This window comes from Brachyhypopomus gauderio, chromosome 10 (assembly GCF_052324685.1).
Source record: "Brachyhypopomus gauderio isolate BG-103 chromosome 10, BGAUD_0.2, whole genome shotgun sequence".
Lineage (NCBI taxonomy): Eukaryota > Metazoa > Chordata > Actinopteri > Gymnotiformes > Hypopomidae > Brachyhypopomus > Brachyhypopomus gauderio.
The window spans coordinates 8,777,820-8,799,329 of record NC_135220.1 but is presented as its reverse complement, the minus strand read 5'-3'; the positions used below and the strand labels follow the sequence as shown (position 1 = coordinate 8,799,329).

At 44.5% G+C, this 21,510-nt stretch overlaps 1 protein-coding gene across 9 annotated transcripts in view; it reads left to right on the top strand.

Annotated features, from left to right (window-relative positions):
- Positions 1-9,077: 9,077 nt before the first annotated feature.
- usp25 (ubiquitin specific peptidase 25) overlaps positions 9,078-21,510 on the top strand; it is a 25,170-nt gene continuing 12,737 nt past the window's right edge. For 5 of the 9 annotated variants that reach the window (XR_013133629.1, XM_077019231.1, XM_077019228.1 and 2 more), the window contains exons 1-14: positions 9,083-9,316; positions 12,197-12,274; positions 13,427-13,571; positions 14,348-14,471; positions 14,662-14,824; positions 15,752-15,838; positions 17,639-17,776; positions 18,110-18,186; positions 18,661-18,734; positions 19,412-19,563; positions 20,180-20,307; positions 20,491-20,586; positions 20,905-21,069; positions 21,422-21,510. The exon at positions 21,422-21,510 is cut by the window's right edge and continues 135 nt beyond it. Coding sequence is in view for 8 of the 9 variants with exons in the window: in XM_077019231.1 (XP_076875346.1) it covers positions 9,275-9,316; positions 12,197-12,274; positions 13,427-13,571; positions 14,348-14,471; positions 14,662-14,824; positions 15,752-15,838; positions 17,639-17,776; positions 18,110-18,186; positions 18,661-18,734; positions 19,412-19,563; positions 20,180-20,307; positions 20,491-20,586; positions 20,905-21,069; positions 21,422-21,510 (1,558 nt within the window). In the remaining variant the exon portion in view is untranslated. Of the gene's footprint in view, positions 9,317-12,196; positions 12,275-13,426; positions 13,572-14,347; positions 14,472-14,661; positions 14,825-15,751; positions 15,839-17,638; positions 17,777-18,109; positions 18,187-18,660; positions 18,735-19,411; positions 19,564-20,179; positions 20,308-20,490; positions 20,587-20,904; positions 21,070-21,421 lie in introns of all 9 variants that reach the window. The other 4 variants (XM_077019226.1, XM_077019233.1, XM_077019227.1 and 1 more) reach the window with 4 other exon arrangements.

The window sequence follows — 21,510 nt, the reverse complement described above, 5'->3', positions numbered from 1 at the left end:
TTGTTTTTATAATTGTCCCTTTTTAAATTTTCTTTTTGCATGTGTCTGTATGTTGTGAGCTAATGATGATCTGTCCTGCGCCTGTGTTATGTCTAATCTACACTTTTATCCACTGCATGCTGAAGAATGGCCATGCCCACATATCCGTACTGGAAATGGGGACACTAGGATGCTTCTGAATCACCGATAAATTATATTTAAAACATCACTAGTGCAGCCATCACTAGTGCAAACGATGGAGATGTGGACCACCAACATCTGCCTGATTTCCTTTGGCTTCATATGACATCCTGTTCTGTCAGTGTTTCACCCCGTGTTTGGAGTTCAGAGCCACTGGGCGACTCGCACCACACACCACAAAACTAGTCAAAGGAAGGAGAAAAGAAAAGCATTTGTAGCAAAAATCTTTCATCTATATCTTTGTGACAACCATGTTTTACATTTTTATGTTTTCTTTTCTGGTGTTTATTTGCACTGATATAAATAAAATATTGAATTGCTCAAAAGTTTTTATCTGTTGGTTGTCTGAGATGTTTCTCGGAGATCAGAACTTGTGTACCTACAGTATATTGAAAAAGGCATGTGTTTGCATAAAGAAATCGGGGGCATGCATATTTGTACAATAATTTTGATATGGAAGTCCGATGAATAAGGGAGACAGAAAGAGAATACTGATTTAGTTATACCATTTAACTGATTAAACTATATGGTTCAGGCAGACTCTACTGACCAATCAGGAGTGGAGAAACTCAGTAAAACAAAAATAATTCATCAGTTTGCTGAAAGTGCTACCTGGCTACATGCCACCCGTTGTCGAATCTCATCAAAGGTCTCACCAAGACAGCCATCTGCATCCATCATGTCCATCTTACACCATGTACATGATCTTGTTTCCTTGTGAAACTGGAGGGTGTGTGTGCAGTAACGTAAATGTTTGGTTCAGACCACAACAATACCAGGAAAGAGACAGCAAACTGCATTTGGAAAGTTGTTTATATGCAGTTCAAAGAATCCAAGAGTCATTGGACTTGCGTAATAAGCAGTGAATTGTGTAATGATTGTTTGACATGGATATTGTTTTACCATATGTTTCCTTTTAGTTAGTAAAAATGTTTAAATCAATACAACAAAGTATAAATCAATGCACTTCTTTGTTTAAGTGCCCCACCAAATATTTGCATATATATATATATAATATAATAATATAAAATATATTTTATAGATCATTGTAACCTGGTGCTCATGGATAAAAATAGAACTTGAAAAATGATTTTGTTTTCATTTAGGGAATTGTTGAATGGTTCATATCTGAATCCAGTTTTTTTCTCCGCACACCACAACTGTGAGAGTGCTTAACCCCCCCCCCCTTAATCCTTTAATGAGTTCCCCTTCCTCCAACTAGGCTCAACTTCAAATAACCTTTCCTCTCTGTGCACTTCTCCATCCTTAGATTGTTATCATGCACGACCTGCCAATAACCTCTTATTTCCTTTGGCTTAGGAACAGAGAAAAGAGGCCAGGCACAAGTCACAGGTTTAAGGCAGGACCCGCATGTCAAGCCCCACAATAACCTGTTTGTCTGCCTCCTCCTTTGATAACTGGGCTTCTGCTGGTAGACGGTGAGTCTGGAGGCAGCTCAGGGCTTTACTTTGCCATTGAAGTCAATGCGGCTGAGTGCCTTGGCATGAAGATTTTAGGTGGCTCCGTGACGTTGGGACCTTGTACGTTTAAGCGTGGTCACTTACCCAGGTCAATGTTTAACTTTGCCTCATCACAGCCCTCAGCTGCTGTTTCAGAAAACACTCGCAGAAAGGTGTGTAATTGCCTTTTATGGGTGGTTTGGCATGACGGCTGTCACAAATGAGCGTCAAGGATGAATCACTAGAACAACAGCCTTTCCTTACACTGCAGGCACAAAGGCAGGTTAAGACGGGTGAGTTTTACAAAGCGCCACTGGATCTGTACACGTCCGTTTGAAAAAATAAAAGTAAGGACGTCAACTTTTATTTCAGATTTCTCACGATTCCAGTATGAAGCAAATGTACTTTTTTTCTTTTTTTTTATTACTATTTCCCTCACAACCTTTCGCCAGTTCCCTCTTGGATTTGCTTCTTGAAGCAAATGCCGGAGCCTCAGGGGTCTTAACCTTTGCCTTCCCATGACCTCTCCAAGCTGAGTGTAGATCAGCAGTTGTCCTGCAGCTGTACACCCCATGTCTATCAGCACCCCATGTCTACCCCCCCCCCCCCCCCCCCCCATTTAAAGGCCACCATCAGTATGACAGCAGACAGAAGTAATCTACTTTTCTTTTTATTAACACGGTATGGCCTTTCGGTCACGTCAACCCAGAGGACCAAACTGTGCATTAACCTCATGTCTTGGATGATTAGTTAAACAGTTTAAAATTGATTCACACTTAGAGTTTTCATTTAAGTTGGAAATTGGGTCAGACCAAGATAAATAATAGCAGTAAAAGGAACGCCGATAAGCAGAGGATTCTTAATTCACTAACTCCATAATCATCACCTTTGATGGATTCACCGACACTGTATAAATGGAAAAAAACACAATGTGCAAATAAATATGCATCATCTGGTATTTCCTCGTATTAACGGCATCGAAATACATCAAACTGTATTTATTGCATTTCATGAACTATTAAAGTTGTGTCCAGAGGTATTAATAATGTAATTGTATGTGGTTTTAAATAAGTCCTTCAGTGTATGACCACCAGTGAGCCGTGGGTCATGTACTTTCAGAGTAAACATTTCCACAAACCTCTCAAATGTGAGACGGTTCAGTGTCAACCAATCTTACACAGACCAGATTGAGATTAAAACTTGGTGGCTCTGAAATGGGGGGTCAGGGAGAGGACATACCAAACATATTTGTGTTGTGTTCAATAAGATTCATGCCTATTCCCACAGGTAACAGAAGTAGACTTTACACAGCCCAATACATCAGAATGACCCTTAAATAACCTCTGTATAACAGTTCAGATATATGCCACCAGGCCTGGGAGAGACATTAATGGGGTGATATGGGTACTTTAGATGCCTGGATACTTTTCAGATGGACAGGTCCTCTTCACTGCAAAATGGCTGTAATGATTCAGTTATTTTGACAGTAGTGCCTCATTTTACCAAAATGACTGATATTGGGCCTCGACAGCCTCAGGTCTCTGCTGTAACCCAGTATGAAAACCCTTTAGGCAGGAGTGAAAGTTCATATGGTCTGACTGGAAATGTTAGGTCAGGTGGTCCTTATGCCACGACCCAGTGAACAAACACGCGAAGCCTACCTGTCTCTTAGCCAAGTCCATCTAGCCTGGTTTGGTTCATGCATTCTCTAGTCAACACATAAAATCAACACATAGCACATGGTCACATCTAAATGAAGATTAAGGTGCAACCGGTGTGAAGTCATTTGTAAACAAAGTTAGCCTTTGAATTCAAACTACAGCCAATCATTATTTTTGCTCTAAGTCTTTATCTTTGTGAGTTCATTAATTACAGGGAAATTATTTCAAAAATACTTGTTTTGTATTGACTATGATCAGAACCACTGAGCTCTCCTTCATTTAACTCCATAACTTCTGTAATTTTTTTATTATAACAATATTCAATTATTTTACTATAATAATCTAATTGCAAATATTCTGAATTTTTCCTACATCTTTATGTTGACCTTGACCCAAGAGTTTAGACCCAACAGTGTCTGCAAAATGTTTTCCCAGAACAATGAGCTAATTTTGTGTATGATGGGTGTGTCAGTTCCAGTAATACTGCAGGACTATTAGGCCAAAGACATCAGCGGAGAATTTGACACCTTCAAAACACTATGGGTTAGGGTTAGGATTAGTGTTAGGGATAGTGTTCGGGGTCAGTGTTAGTGTTAAAACACAGTGACCCCAGCCATGTCTGCTAGACACAGCTACAGCATGAAATACAGCTTCCCTGTTCTTGGTATTATAAATGTTTGAGCTTTACTCATTTAAAGGAACTTTTAGAAAAGCTACACTGGAAAGAAATGTACAGTCACACTCTGGTGACAGTGTAATCAAAAGTAAACATTTGCTAAAATCTTAAATAACAGCTACTTCTAATGACAATCTGAAAGTGACCTTGATACTGTCTGGGCTTCCTTTGAAACAGTTCTCTTATCTGAAGAGAGACATGCTATATACTACAGTTCCATCTGGATAAATGAGAAAGACATCAATAAATCATGGAGAATCTGATTCATGCCTTTAATAGAAAAGTCTGTCATAATCAAACGTGTTTATGCTTTAGACAGAGCAAGAGAAGAGTCACTGCGTGAACGGTAGCTCCACCGTTGACTCAAAGGACATGACCTTACTTACAAACAATATAGTGTTACATATATCCTATATTGTACCTGACAAATAAAAGGGTTACGCAACTCCTTCGCTTGTGAAACTATTGTGAAAGATCGCCACCTGCTGGTCTGCCTAGTCCATTCGCGTTTTTATTTTGTCCAGGTCTATAACGCAGGAATATTTCTGTGGCCTTTATCTCTGCATGATGCCGAGCTCATAAAACAGAATAATAAACATATCAAAGTATTTCAAAGCAAAGCAATTTGCTATGTAGAGCTGACGTCAAAACTACACTGACATTTCCCAACAGTCTTGTTTGCTGTAATGCTATTTTATCATTAATGTGAAAACAAAGGTCTAATGGCAGTTTTGCTGAGACCTTTTTGACATCTCGAGTCCAGGAAACAGCACTCTGAAGAGAGTTCCGGACGCGTACTATAAGTCAGACGATTTAAAACAACAGTCTTTCTGCTAAGAGAGAAAACCATATTTTTTAAGGGAGTTGCTCCCTCTACTGGGGGAATGTTGCCTTACTGAATCTCATACTCAGTATTCATTCATCTGGCCCCTCTTGGTGGGGAGAAAGAGAACAGCAGCAGCTTCCAGGAAGATGAATATTATTCCACTGACGGTTAGTTAATTAGTTTATGTGGCAAATACCTCATTATGTCTGCAATATATAATAAAATACTTATTGTTGTTGAGCGCAAAAAAATTCAATACTGAAAAGTAATATGAAAACACAAAATGCAGAATTTTTAATATAGTTTTCGAGATCATTGAAACATTTTTGAGAAACTTGGCTCTGTAATTCAGACCTCTCACTGTTGTTGACTTTGAAGATGAAATTTCCATTAGGAAATCACAGAAAAAATGTTATCAGACACATGCAGTAGTGTCTGGTATGATTCTACTATTTTGAATATCCAGACAGTTGCTGAACAGTTGCTAAATAAATGTTGAAACAACCTCCGACATGTGATCAAGTAGTACATTCTAATGTAACATAACATACCATGTGCACATTTTAATGTAGTCTGCCCACATAAAAAAGAATGTGCACTTAAGTAATTGCTAGACATTGGCATTCTAGTCTCAATTTAACTGGTAACACTTTACATTAAGTGTTTACTTACTAACGTTAACTAATGCATTAGTTAATATGAACAACACATGAAGTAACACATTAACAATAATTAACTAACGTTAAGTAAACATGTAACAGTTGCATTAGTTAATGCTGTGTTTTTATGAAGCGCAGACTAAGTGGTGTTGACTAACATGAAGTAATGCATTAGTTAACATGAACAACACATGAAGTAACACCTTAACAATAATTAACTAATGTTAAGTAAACATGTAACAGTTGCATTAGTTAATGCTGTGTTTTTATGAAGCGCAGACTAAGTGGTGTTGACTAACATGAAGTAATGCATTAGTTAACATGAACAACACATGAAGTAACACCTTAACAATAATTAACTAATGTTAAGTAAACATGTAACAGTTGCATTAGTTAATGCTGTGTTTTTATGAAGTGCAGACTAAGTGGTGTTGACTAACATGAAGTAATGCATTAGTTAACATGAACAACACATGAAGTAACACCTTAACAATAATTAACTAATGTTAAGTAAACATGTAACAGTTGCGGTTCCTGTTTTGGCTCTTTGTTGCTCGCACCTTTTTTAGAGCTTTAGTGTTAGTGTATGTAAATCAGTACAATGTAATATATTCCTTTAAGGTCGCACCAATATGTTACATTCTGATGTATGTTATGTACATTTGTCTTTGTAAAGATGTAAAGTGAAAACCAATAATGTTTTAGTGATGCATTACTAACATCTATTAAACTGAACAAGACCTAAAAATGTTTAGTAATGTTTAATAGATGTTAGTAATGCATTACTAAAACATTATTGGTTTTCACTTTACATCAGCTATATTTAATTCACTGAACAAGACCTAATAAATGTTTAGTAATGATTAATAGATTTTAGTAATGCACAAATCAGTACATTTACACGCTCTTATTCAGAGTGACAATCAATGCATTTAGGCATGTAGATATGGCCAAGACGATCTGCTGCAACCAGTAGTTCAAACCAAGAATCAGAATGGGGAAGAAAGGTGATTAAAGTTACTTTGAATGTGGCATGGTTGTTGGTTGACTGAGTCTGAGTATTTCAGAAACTGCTGATCTACTGGGATTTTCACAGCAGCTCTGTGGGCACAAATGCCTTGTTGATGCCAGAGGTCACAGGAGGCATGCAGAAGAGTATCTCTGAAATCACAATATGCTGAACCTTGATGTGGATGGGCAGAAGACCTCACCGGGTGACCACACCGAATCTTCTCAAACTGGTTTCTTGAACATGACAATGAGTTCACTATACTCGAATGGCCTCCAGAGTCACCTGGAGTACACCAGTACATGGAGGGGACTGTAGGAGGGCAACAACCCAGCAGCAGGACCACTAACTCCTCCTTTGTGCAAGGAGGAACAGGAGGAGCAGTGCCAGAGTCCTGCAAAATGACCTCCAGCAGGCCACTAATATCCATGTTTCTGCTCAAACTGTCAGAAACAGACTCCATGAGGGTGGTATGAGGGCCCAACGTCCACAAGTGGGGCTTGTGCTTACAACCCAACACCGTGCAGGGTGACTGGCATTTGACAGAGAACAACAAGATTGCCAGATTCACCATTGGTGCCCTTTGCTCTTCACCGATGAGAGTGGGTTCACACTGAGCACATGTGACAGACATGACAGAGTCTGGAGACGCTGTGGAGAACATTCTGCTGCCTGCAACATCCTCCAGCATGACCGGTTTGGCAGTGGGTCAGTAATGGTGTGGGGAGGCATTTCTTTGTAGGGCCGCACAGACCTCCATGTGCTAGCCAGAGATACCCTGACTGCCATTAGGTACCGGGATGAGATCCTCAGACCCATTGTGAGACCATATGCTGGTGCAGTGGGCCCGGGGTTCTTTCTGATGCATGACAATGCTAGGCCTCATGTATCTGAAGTGTGTCAGCAGTTCCTGCATGATGAAGGCATTGATGCTATGGACTGGCCTGCCCGTTCCCCAGACATGAATCCAATTGAGCTGGGACATCATCCACCATCGCCACGTTGCACCACAGACTGTCCAGGAGTTGACTGATGCTTTAACCTAGGTCTGGGAGGAGATTCCTCAGGAGCCCAGGTGTTGTAGGGAGGTCATACAGGCACGTGGAAGCCACACATTTGAGCCTAATTTTAACTTGTCTTGAGGAATTTCCACTGAAGTTGGACCAGCCTGTCATTTGATTTTCCACTTTGATTTTGAGAAGGATTCCAAATCCAAACCTCCATGGGATAATTTTGATTTACATTGATCATTTTTTAAATGTTGTTCTCAATGTCACGTTGAGGACCCCGGCCCCTCCCTTTTGGGCGTGTGTTTACGTTGTCCACGTGCATCGTCTGCGTCTGTGGAACTACGTGGTTATGTCTTGTGATAATCTGTCTCACCTGTGACTCTCATAATCACGTGGGGCTAATGTGGTTTGTCTATTTAATGTGCGCTCGCGCAGTGTCCTGTGCTCATCCTTGTCTAAAGCTGGGCGTACACTGTGCGATTTTTGGCCCATTTTCAGCCGATTTTTCACTCGTGCGACTATTTTTCGATCGGGCCGAGTTTCGGCTCAATCGCGTGTGGTGCATCGTATAGTTTACACAGGTAAACGAGGAGCGATTCACACCTCACGACCAACTCCCGATCAGAAATCGCAGCGTCGCAAGAATATCAAACATGTTTGAAATTCAAATCGCTCCTCGTGAGATCGCATGAGAGCGTCGGGTCGTATAGTGTGAGTATGTGAATCGTGAGCTGTGAATTTTTAAACCCTGCGATTTAGTCGTACAGTTTGAGCTGGAGCTGAGTACACGATTTAAAATATCGTACAGTGTACGCCCAGCTTAAGTCTACACGTTTCAGTGTGAGTGTTACTTGTTCTCCGTGCGCTTTACGCGCTATATGTTTAGTGAAATAAAAGTGACGTCAGTGGTGTGGTACTGACTTCATTCTACAAATAAAACAGTGGCTAATGAATCACTTCAAAATCCATTCAGATATCAACTGTGGTACTGTAGCATGTAACCGATCTAGATGTGCTACATACTTTAATAAACACAGCCACCAAATCTGCCACAAAAGGATAATTTGTCATCACTCACTCATCCGCACCACAGCAGGAGTTGTCTACTGCATTACTTACAATTATTTTATTTTGGAGAAACCATCACTTGCTGATATTTTTGTTGAACAACTACAGACCATATATGCGCGTGTGTGTGTACGTGCGTAATAAAACATGTTGCCAGATGTAATGCCAGATGTATATCACTACTTTAAACAAAATCTTCAGTTTTTGCTACTGGGAATGGAGTTATATTTTTAGCTTTTCTCTGTTCCTTGCGCAGCCTAATAATAACTGTCGTAACTAATTCCGTAAAATGCAGTTCTAGTTTACCCTGAGCAGTTCAACACATTAAAGCATGATAGACTACACTGTCTACCATTTCATGGTATATATAAATATAGTCAATAAAGCTTCACTAACAAGGTCCAGTAACTCTAAATAAGTTCGGTTTAATTTCTTGGCCCAGCCACCAGCCTCTCTGGCTTTCTATTACTGAGGTCTGACGTAAGCCGTTACAACTGATCAAGACCCGGCTAATGGAGCACGGAGAAGCGTCTCTGTCAAGACCCGACTAATGGAGCACGGAGCAGTGTCTGTGGTCGTTTCTCCCATGCCTGCGTTTCCCATGGCGCCTGCTATTGCGTTGATACGCGGGGGTACATTTTAATTGTTATTTTAACTTAGCTGGCGCTTTTTTGCTAAGCGTTTTATTCTCAAGTTTGTTTTATTTTCTATGATCTCAGTCGGCCATGACCGTGGAGCAGAATGTCCTCCAGCAGCACTCCCAGAAGGTAAGCGGCTCCGCGCCCGTCTGGGGGAGTTAGCTGGGCGGGGTAGCTGGTTAGCTTAGCTGTTAGCCGTTAGCTACATGTCCAGGTGTGGCGGGCACCGTTATCTGGCTAGTCGCGAACGCTGGACTGCACACAAGTCTGCGTTCACTCGCGTTAATATGCGACGCGACGCTCAGGCGGATTTGTGTTGTGTGAGACACGCACACGTCAGATCACCCATGTTCGCACGAAAACGTTAGCGCGCTAGCTAGCGCACGAGCTAATGTTGACATGGCTGCGTGACACGCCTAGAAACGAGTGCGCGAGCTCGCGGCCGCACCGCGTTTGGGTGAACGACAGACGGACTAGAGCTAACGACAGACAGCTCAGTTAGCTACAGACGGACTAGAGCTAACGACAGACAGCTCAGTTAGCTACAGACGGACTAGAGCTAACGACAGACAGCTCAGTTAGCTACAGCCAATTAAAACACCAGTTCCAGCTACATAGTTGTGTTGGCTAACCGTCCATCAAAAATATCAACAAAACTGCCAAGGGTGTCAAGTCGTGTATAGACCAACCCTAACCCCTAACTAACTGTACCTAACACTAACCCCTAACTAACTACCTAACACTAACCCCTCACTAACTGTACCTAACACTAACCCCTCACTAACTGACTTTGGGTAAACACAATTAAATAATTTGTGTGCAGTGTTTGACATGGCGCAGGTTAAATCACTATTGCGAAATGTTTGTTTACGAGTCAGTCGGGCAGTTAACATGTCAGGTTAGAGGTTGCTGGCGTGATCAATTACACATGTTGGCAGGTGCTGTGTTTGGCAGCTGTGTGTGATGGCACATCTCACAGAGCAACACAGTTGTGCACACTGCCGAGTTCAGTGCAATTTCCGCTGTTAAGCTGGTTAGCTGACTAAATGTGTGAATCTCCTGCTACATTACTACTATTTTAGTTTGCTTTGTTTGCGAGCAAGATGCAGTTTTTTCCCCAAATGCAACCTGAGTTTGGATGTAAGACAAGTGTAGCCTCACTGTAGTGAACAGTAATGCGGTGCCTCTGTGTGTAGAGGAGTTGTGGTGGTCAGTGACTGCACTTTATTTAGCTACTGTTATATCCGCCGGGCAAATAAGTACACAAAGTGACTAATTATTATGTATAAAGAGCACATTTGTACTTGCTGCAAAATACCTTGTTGGTTCTCATGATCTGCAGTTGCCTGATGGGTCCAAACGTGCAGTGTGGGTCTGATTGGCTCCATGTGTGCCCCTTCATGAATTCTCTTAGTTTTCTGAAATCCTAAATGACTTGTTGAATGTTTCATGGTTAGTTTGCAGTACTTCTAAGTTTTGACTTTTGTAGCACTGAGCAGGTTACAAACTAGGCTAGTTTAGGTAGTGTTTATCAAACGAGGCTAGTTTAGGTAGTGTTTATCACAGCTGTGTAAACCTAGATGGACCAACACAATAAAAGCTGATCAAGTCAAATCTGACATCATTACACACAGAACTCCACAAATAGACCTGAACACATTTTTGGCCCCTTCTCAAAATTGTAACGACATCATTAAAAACTTTATAGCCTGTGGCCCGGTAGCCAACCTCCCTGGCTGTGGACTGACATGAAAAACTGTTCGAAAATTGCAATGAAGGGATGTTTGAATGATGGCTGAAGAACTTAAGTCCACTTCTAAACAGATCCAAGCAGACCTGCTGACGTGGTACAACAGTGTCTGCGCACACACTATCACTACCTGAGTGAAGTCGTTAGAGAGTTAAGAGGAACCCTCAACGGGAGTTTGAACGTATCGGAGGAACACACACTCCTTTTGGGAGAATATCCAAAATGGACCTTTTGGTAATGAGCATCATTGTACCATTTAGAAGAAAAAAAAACAAAATTAGGCCTTCAAAGAAAAGTACAGTTTCCCTTGACTGTGTGCATGACATTCGAAGACAACCAAAGAATTTGAAAGTGCAGCGTCATGCCTGGTGTGGCAGAGTATAGGCTTATTTCAAAACACACTCAAAAATTATGCCAAAAAGGCACAAAGCACTGGAGAGATTTGACGTGGCAAAGAGTCCAAATCTAAATCCATACATCATCTGTAGAGAGATCTCAAAACAGAATTTTGAGAGGGCACCTTTTAAATCCAAGACCTGGAGCAGCTGGTGGGTGAACAGTGTTCCACATTTTCAGCAGCAGAGTGCACTCTAAACTCCCTCATGGTTACAGTCAATTGCTACCAAATATTAGGTATGGAGTTCTGTGTGGACTAATGTCAGATTAGATTAGAACAAAATAAATACATGTGAATACCAAAGTGTATGTAATTGCAACATTCTTCTTGGAGAAGTGGTGTACAGGTCACAGGTGTATGTCACCTGTCTTTATATGGATGCACCAAGCCTTTAGTTGGTTTGGATCCACCCATTTGGGTAACTTTGGATTCCATTCTTGGGAGGAGCACTTTTTCGCGTGTGTGCGCGTCTAGATTAGGGTTAGGGTTATGGTTAGCTTGCTGGAAGAGCTTGTTGGTGATACAGTGGTGGTGATTTAAAGCTCTCTCACCCAGCATGGTTCTTGGTGGCTCCTCCCACATGCTCAATGTCAATCTAGCTTTTAGACATGGTCTGTCTTGAGTTAGCCTACATTAGCCAACTTCATACGACTGCTAAGCACTTGATGAGATCCTAAGAAGTATTGTGCAACCTGCATTGCATTAGCACTCTCCCATTATAAAAGCGCTTGAAGTTGCAAGCAAACAAAAACAGTTTCAGGGGTTCATTACTCATTGATCCACCCAGCTCCTGCTTTACCCTGTTGTCAAGTGCAGACGTTTTGTGTTTGGTAACACAGCGCTCACTCTCTTTTTTTGATAGCACCAACAGACATTACTGAATCAGCTGAGGGAAGTGACTGGAACCACAGACCTTCAGCTTCTACAACAGGCCCTGCAGGTAAAGAGTCCGGCGCCTCCTCACGCCTCATGTCTCTCCTCACACCTCACTCTTCTCCTCTCTCCTCACACCTCGCCTCTCCTCACGTCTCTCCTCACACCTCACTTTTCTCCTCTCTCCTCACGTCTCTCCTCATGCCTCTCCTCACACCTCACTCTTCTCCTCTCTCCTCACACCTCACATCTCTCCTCACGCTTCTCCTCACACCTCACTCTTCTCCTCTCTCCTCACACCTCACGCCTCTCCTCACGCCTCTCCTCACACCTCACTCTTCTCCTCTCTCCTCATGCCTCTCCTCACACCTCACTCTTCTCCTCTCTCCTCATGCCTCTCCTCACACCTCACTCTTCTCCTCTCTCCTCATGCCTCTCCTCATGCCTCTCCTCACACCTCACTCTTCTCCTCTCTCCTCACGCCTCTCCTCACACCTCACTCTTCTCCTCTCTCCTCACGCCTCTCCTCACACCTCACTCTTCTCTCTCCTCATGCCTCTCCTCACACCTCTCCTTACACCTCACTCTTCTCCTCTCTCCTCACACCTCACGCCTCTCCTCACACCTCTCCTCACACCTCTCTTCTCCTCTCTCCTCACACCTCTCCTTACACCTCACTCTTCTCCTCTCTCCTCACGCCTCTCCTTACACCTCACTCTTCTCCTCTCTCCTCACGCCTCTCCTCACACCTCACTCTTCTCCTCTCTCCTCACACCTCACGCCTCTCCTCACACCTCTCCTCACACCTCACTCTTCTCCTCTCTCCTCACACCTCACTCTTCTCCTCTCTCCTCACACCTCTCCTTACACCTCACTCTTCTCCTCTCTCCTCACGCCTCTCCTTACACCTCACTCTTCTCCTCTCTCCTCACGCCTCTCCTTACACCTCACTCTTCTCCTCTCTCCTCACGCCTCTCCTCACACCTCACTCTTCTCCTCTCTCCTCACGCCTCTCCTCATGCCTCTCCTCACATCTCACTCTTCTCCTCTCTCCTCACGCCTCTCTTCACAACTCCGACTGGATTATGTGGAGCGTTTTCTTGTTTTTCTCTTAGCCTTTTTTAACCAGGCTAACAGAGAATTCACGTACTGTGGCTCCGGTTTATAAGCCTTTTGCTGTCGAGTATGAAGTGGCGGTTTTGGTTTGTTTTCTTTTCAGGTCAGCAATGGTGACCTAGCTGAGGCAGTAGCCTTCCTCACAGAGAAGAACGCCAAAGTCCCTCAGCAGGATGAAGCCACCTACTACCAGACTGCCCAGATTGGCAATGACCGATACATCAGCGTGGGCAGTCAGGCAGACACTAGTAAGTTGTGTGTGTGTGTGTGTGTGTGTGTGTGTCCGTGTCCGTGTCCGGAGTGTTTCACTGCTTCTTATGATGAAGTCGTGACACAGGACAAGACACTGACCATGGCCTGTAAAAGTCTCATCTGGGAGCCAGACCGTAAAAGCAGTGAAGTGTTGTTGCACAGTATGTGGAAAAACTAACATGGGAAATTAATGTGGTTCTGAAGTCTTCCTGTGGCAACCCTGCACAGATACCGAGTACAGGAGCTGTTCCAGTTCCCTATAGCTCAATTAATTTACTCACATTAACTTGTATACATACCGGCTACTGTTAAGTGCTGTCTGTGATTAATGGCAAATGTACAATGCAGCCTATATCACTGGATGAGTCATAAAGTATTTAATGATGCCATCTCTTGTGAATGCTTGACCTGTTGGTCTGGCTCATGACAGTGGCTTTGTGGGTCACTTGAGAACAGCATCGCCTTAAAAAACCTGCTTGTTCATTCTTCCTGTATGACATAAACAGCAGTAAAGAACCTAAAGCTCCATGGCGATAAACTGCTGACCTATGAAATTAAAAATGTGACCTTTTGAGTGCTGCTTTGCTCTCTCCAAACCTCTTAGTTGTAATGAATGTAAGAATATATTTTATTTTCCGGGTTTGAGATATGACTTGCTGTTAGTGCGTGTGTGTTAGTGCGTGCGAGAAAATTCTGGATGGCCCAATCAAATTGATGGGGCCTCTGCTTGTGTCCCACCCAGACTGAATGCATGTGGCTTGTGTCGTTTCAGACGTGATTGACCTGACCGGAGATGATAAGGATGACCTCCAGAGAGCCATCGCCCTCAGCCTGGAGGAGTCCAATCGCGCCTTTAGGGAAACGGGCATCACCGACGAGGAGCAGGCCATTAGCCGGTGAGGCCGCCGCCCACGCCACACCCCTTGTGCCTCCAGCCACGCCCATCCCACCTTAGTTTAGTAGCCGTGATGCTCAGCAGGCTGCGTGTGCTGTGCCCTCTTACCTCAACAAACAGTTGTATTTTTTTATGTTTTAATGTTTTTACATTACTGGTATAACGGCAAGTTTGACATCTTGTGCTGTCAGAGTGTTGGAGGCCAGCATAGCAGAGACCAAGGCCAGTCTAACACGCTCCCACCCGGAGGTGTGGAGCGACTCGCCCAACCCACACGACCGCAAGAGGCAGGACAGCTGCCCCGTGGGCCTGAAGAATGTGGGCAACACCTGCTGGTTCAGTGCAGTTATACAGGTCAGTCCACCGCACCCCACCTGGTACCTGGACCACCGCGCCTGGTACCTGGACCACCGCGCCGTCTCCCTGTGGCTCTGGGGTTTTCTTTTCAGGTGCTGAAGTCCAGCAGATCATGCTTCATTTTTACAAATAAAGAAAACGACACGAAAACAAAAATGTGCTGGCAGTTTGGTTTAACAGCATAATGTGTTAGAAACGATGGGACCCAATCAGCTATATTTAAATAATGCACTCAGCTTCATTGAAATCATTAATCAGAAACACCTTGCAGTCCAGAGACTAGAGGCCAGCACAGTGGCCACGACACTTACCACGTCACCACCAGCTGCTGTGTCTGTCTGCCCCCCAGCTGATACCCAGACAGACTGTGGCACTCTGGGTAAGCACTGGGGGGTAGAATGGTTGCTGTGGTAATGGTAAAATTACTGTTGACTGCATATATATTGAACATTATGTGTATTATGTAACAACATTATTATTCGTTGTCAGCATTACCGTAGCAGTCGTGTGACTTCCGAGCGCGTTTCCCAGAGGGACATCTCGTATCCGAGTTGGGTGGTTGGTTACGGTAACTGTGCCAACGCGGGTCCCGCTGCTCACCTGGTGCTGTTGACCTCTTATGGCCCCTACACCTAAACCCTAAACCCTAACACCAACACAGCAGCCTGGCATAGTCATACATCACAGCAGAGCTGAGTTCTGTACGGAAAAGCATATAAATGTGTTATCGCAAATAAAATAGACCTGTCCATTTCTAGTTGTTGGTTCAACGCTGCGGTTCAGTCAGCCTGCAATATGAGTTAAAGTGGCAAATGTTACAATGGAAAGAAATCTCAGTAACATTTCATATTGCTTCCCACGCCTTTTTGGACTGGGTTCTGTATGCTCTACTGACCCATTCTGTGTGATCTTTTGTTTTTTCAGTCTCTGTTCAACCTGTTGGAGTTCCAGAGGTTGGTGCTGCACTATTCTCCTCCTGCCAGGGTTCAGGACTTGCCTCGCAACCAGAAGGTAAGAGCCCCCCAACCCCCACCCCTCCCGTTCCCCGCTGGTACGGGTCTGCGTCCCGGAGGGCGCTCCGTTCTTTGAGTGGCCTTCTGTAAGCTGTGAGGCCCCTGGCGCCTTCGCTGCCCGTGTGTTCCCTCTACTTGCTCCCTTCCCTCTCCGCCCTCGCTGTGTCTGCATCTCAGCAGCCGTAGTGTCTGGCAGTGCGGACCGTGTGATAAAGTGCTCGGCCTCAGCAGCCCCACTGCTCCCTCCACCCCTCCCTTGTGGCGGTGTCGGCTCCCGCGGCCTGTAATCTGCGCTAAGCTGAGTCCCTGCGCTCAGCATCTCTGCCGGGAGATCTGGGTGCACTGGGGCCGTAAGCTGTTATCGCTGCAGGCAGTGCTGGGAAGAGGTGAGGAAGCTGTTAGTAAAGGTGACCGAGACCGCGTCACCACGGCTCTGGGCACAGCTCGCAGACCCCCCCCCCCCCCCCCCCCCCCCCCAGCGGGGACAGAACTAGGCCAACAACATTGCGCTAAGCAGCTTGCACCATGCTAAAGTGTAAACTTGACATACCTGTTTCTCTCTCTCTCCAGCTTGAGCGTGTAACATATAGACACACGTCACGTTTCACCTGCATGTGCCTTTTCTATTAATACAGTGATTTGCAGGATTTTTTGCCACTTCATGGTGTAAAATGAAATTCAAAGATAAATGTGCATAGAAAGTAGGGGTGACCTGCAATAGTCACTGATTCGACTATAGTCAACTATACCCCTTAGTCGACTATGAACGTCATAGTCGAATGTACCATTCTAACTGCATGGCGGTGCCCAAGGATGCTGCTAAGAATTAGTTGTTACATGAAATGTCTGTTTTCGTTACATATATTTTAAATGATGTATGTGGATAACAATAGGCATCTTCCTTACTACACATCACGACCTGCAGTTGCACAATCCAAATGAGCGGAGCTGAACACGCTACAGGATTGTCAGCATCTGCCGAGATTATAATGGCTACTAAAAAAAGTGGGAGTATTTTGCACAAGATAAAGATGAATCAAACAAAGTAAAGTGCAAGTTATGTCATCTTGTTTTTCATTTCACACGACAACAACCAACATGGCATACCATTTAATACGGGTAAGGCGGAAAAAAAAGCAGTTCAGCCGTTTGTCGTTTCGGTCGTGTTGTCTCGGCAAGTAGGCCTATAAACATTTTTTGTTGTTGTTTGCTTTTTAACCACCATTACTTGAACCTTTACTTATATTTTTTTTGCTGTTGTGTTGCAAATTGTTTTAATTTTTTCAGGCAGGCATATTTTATTAAAAATATTTTTTGACATATATATAATAAATATATATATATTCTCTAACGTTTCATAAAAAAAAAAAGTAAATAAATAAATAAAAGCTGAATAAATCCAACCTACCATGTTTATTCATGGTGTTTTAGATTTTTCCTTTGAAGTGGAAAAAGTCCTGAATGAGATCCCATTTAAACGTGCTCTGTTTAAGGTGTTCTAGAAAAAAATCCCTATTTTCCCTATTAGTCGACTAAAGGGAAAATCTGACGAATCGGATTCGACTATGAAAATCCTTAGTTGAAGACACCTCTAATAGAAAGTCATGTAGACTGAGTCATATGAAAATTTTATGTTGGGAAAAAACATAAAATTCAGAAACCTAAAAGATAACAGGCTGCCCACAGCAGGGAAATCTAGCAGAACTAACTGCAAAAGAAGTTTGGCAGCCAGCGTAAGTCCAACATGGACGCCACCGGTTCAGATCAGCCGTGTGTTTTAGCCGCACTCTCTGTCCAGGAGCATCGGAACCTGCCCTTCATGCAGGAGTTGCGACATCTCTTCTCGCTGATGGTGGGCTCACGCAGGAAATACGTGGACCCTTCTAAGGCCGTGGAGATCCTGAAGGATGCGTTTAAGTCCAGCGAGTCACAGCAGGTCAGTGTTCTTGGCTGCCATGTTGACACAGCTCAGAGTCAGGCTGAGAGCTTCCGGCTGTCTGGGGTGCCTTCAACCCTGATATTAATCCTGGACCACCCGATCCTGAGTTACCATCAGTGCAAAAGCTGTATTGATTAAATCAGTTCCTGTATGCTAATGTGTTTTAAAACGTATCCATGATTGAAATATATAATGGACATCGATTGCTATTGTAAAGCATTATAATGGTGTTTGTATGATCTGTGTGTTGACTTTCCTTGCCAATGCAAACTACTTCTGGCTGTTTCATGACCTTGTGAAAGATTTGGTGGGGTGTGTCTGTCTTAATAGCAGGATGTCAGCGAGTTCACTCATAAACTGCTGGACTGGCTGGAGGATGCTTTTCAGATGAAGGCGGAGGAAGACAGGTATGGCACACGTGCACCCAGCGAGCGCTGAGAGAAGCATGTCATGGTTTTAACACTCCACATGTATGTCCTCTTTGGCTCTACATGTACCTCTCCCTGATCGATCAGTGATGTATTTACTGGATCTCCCTGATCGATCAGTGATGTCTTTACTGGATCTCCCTGATCGATCAGTGATGTCTTTACTGGATCTCCCTGATCGATCAGTGATGTATTTACTGGATCTCCCTGATCGATCAGTGATGTATTTACTGGATCTCCCTGATCGATCAGTGATGTATTCAGAGTTTGTTTACTGCAGTTGTGGAACTCTGACAACTCAAGGGCATCACTTATGTGACATCAATTAGTTCCGCTGAATAAGTGGCGTCTGAACGTGGTCCGAGTGGGGAATTTCAGGCAGGTAGCCTTTTCCTCCCAGCGGGGGTGAGTTCCTGCCGGCCAGTAGCTCTTCAGTGTCTCTTCTTTTCTCAGAGAGGGAGAGAAGCCAAAGAACCCCATGGTGGAGCTGTTCTACGGCCGCTTCCTGGCTGTGGGCGTTCTCGAAGGTGAGGCATTATCGCCGACAGGAGTGAGTTAGTATCCCCACCCCCCCTCGGCTGAGGCAGAGAGACCCCGTGGCCTCTTGGTTAAAGGTGACCTCATGGTAATGAGAGCCAAAGGGCTGTAGCTGTCATTGATCCTCTGATTGATTGATCCGCTGATTATGCATGACAGTGCTGACTTGAAGCACTTTGATGTGTCATTTAGAGCACCTGTTGGCTGGTTATGGTAGATGCTAGGGCAGTCATGGCCTGGAGATTAGGGACCTGGTCTTGAGACTGGAGGGTCGTGGGTTCGCTCCCCAGGCCATGACTCGTGTGCCCTTGAGCGATGCCCCTAACCCTAACTGCTCCCTTAAAACTGCCAGGCTTAAAAGATCACAATTGACAAATATGGCAACATAATGGTGTAGGTTGTTTGTTTGTTTTTATTTTGCTTTATTTATTTATTTATTTATTTGGTCATGGTAAGCAGGTTGATCGGGATGCACAGTCTAGGCTGTAATCCTAGAAAGTCTGGGCCCGATGCCTGACGAACACACAGTCCTGCTGCAGGGCACACACTCATTCTCACATGAGTCATGACCCACTTCTGCTTGTCAGTGTTTGATTTGTTTGAGTGAAAACATGTAAACAAGGTGGGTGTCTTTATAAAGCTGTGTGTCCCCACCCACCCCGCACAGGAAAGAAATTTGAGAACACGGAGACGTTTGGGCAGTACCCACTTCAGGTGAATGGTTTCAAAGACCTTCACGAGTGTCTGGAGGCAGCCATGGTGGAGGGAGAGATCGAGTCTCTACATTCTGCAGAAAACTCTGCTAAATCTGGACAGGAGGTCAGCACTCACCTCTAATCCCTGATGAAGCCCTGCTGATTATACCACACAGGTCTACACATCTCCTCTTGAACACAACAGCACATGTCCCAGACCCTGTTGTGCAAACTGCAAGCTCCTCCCCCACCTGAGACACATACCTATGGTCTCTGTCCCCCCCCAGACATATAAGCAGACCAACCCTCGAACCCTCACCACACCACACATGCCCCACACACTAGGCCACACCCCCGTCTGTCTGAGGGCTTATTGAAACCCGAGAAACCAGGTTCCTCTGGGGCACAGCTGCAGAGACAGTGATTTGTAACGTTTCAGCTGGGTACACGTGCCGTGAGAGGCTCCTCAACACCCTGCTGTTTACGAGGAGAATGCGGAGAGAGAAGAACTGGTGCTCATAACTCTTGTATCAGTAGAACTGCTGAAATGAACCCCCCCCCCCCATTGTCATTGGACAGAAGTTTGTATGTTGATTCTCTCTGTGTTGTGGATTATGTTTCTGTAAGCACATCAACATTACATAAAAGTGAATATAAAAAAAAAACTGCTTACAATGCAAATTGGTGACTTGTTGTCTCATGGCGGTAAGGGCCTAATTGGATTGTTTGGTTTGACTCAGCACTGGTTCACAGAGCTGCCACCAGTTTTGACCTTTGAGCTGTCGAGGTTCGAGTTCAACCAGGCCTTGGGTCGTCCCGAGAAGATCCACAACAAGCTGGAGTTCCCGCCCATTCTCTACATGGACAGGTGCGCCACACGCTGCCTGAATGCGCCTCCTGTTCACCCCTCACACAGGACCTCAACACCTTCAAGCTTCATCTCATTATCCATATACGGTTTCTGAGGAAGACACCACCTGCACCGTCCTGTTCACTTCCTGATGTTGGCCTGATTATCTTTGGAAAATCCCTGACTGGAACCTCTCCTCAGGTACATGGACCGGAACCGGGACATCACTCGGATCAAACGGGAGGAGATCAGGAGACTTAAGGAGCACCTGACCGTCCTGCAGCAGCGGCTGGAGAGGTCAGGCTAGTGCAACCCACTCTGCCTCCACAGGGGGGCACCAAATGCACACTTCCCACCTGGACTTTCTCACTTTTGTCTCCATAACCCAATTCAATAGCGTCACACTGTAATTGTTTGTCAGGGGAATTTGGCGGCAATACGCCCGAATATGTGTAGCCTTGTTGCCTGTGTAGGGCAGAAGTGAGAACACAGTTTGCTCAAGTGCCATTTATAGATCTTGAAATCTAGATGACGGTCTGGAACTCGAGCTTTCTCTCACCCTCCTCCCCTGAGAGCGATCAGTGTTCACCAGAATGTTCTCCTCTGCTGTTGAAGGTATCTCAGCTATGGCTCTGGCCCCAAAAGGTTTCCTTTGGCCGACGTCCTTCAGTACGCAATGGAGTTTGCCTCCAGCAAACCCGTCTGCACCTCGCCTGTAGAAGATATCGACACGTCAGCGCCACCTGGTGGCACAACTGCACAGGTGCCTCCAGCGCTAAGGCAAGGACCAATTATTTCTCTCTCTTTACTTTTTGTTTTATAGTTTTTTGTTATTAATTCATGGCTGTTTGATTTTAGTTTCTTTTTAGGAACTACAGTAATTACTGTAGTTTAGACAACTGATCTGTAAACCAGATCTGCAGCACACCGGAAGCCCCAGATTTCATTTGCATGTGCAGAAATTGTATTTATTTTTGCAGATTTATACACAAATGTACTCGTCGGGTCATGGCTAGGCGTTAGCTAGGCAGCTGTTCACGCACCTCCGCACTGCCGTTTTTGCTGTGCCGCGGTGCGTTATGGGAGGTCTACGGTTTTTGACTGCCGTGTGCTCGTCGTCCACTGTGTGTAGCTGTGTGGAGCCTCCGCCCGCCGGTGACGTCTCCGCCCCCCAACAGCAGCACCAGCCTCCACCGCAGCCGCCGCGCGTCCCCGTCCACA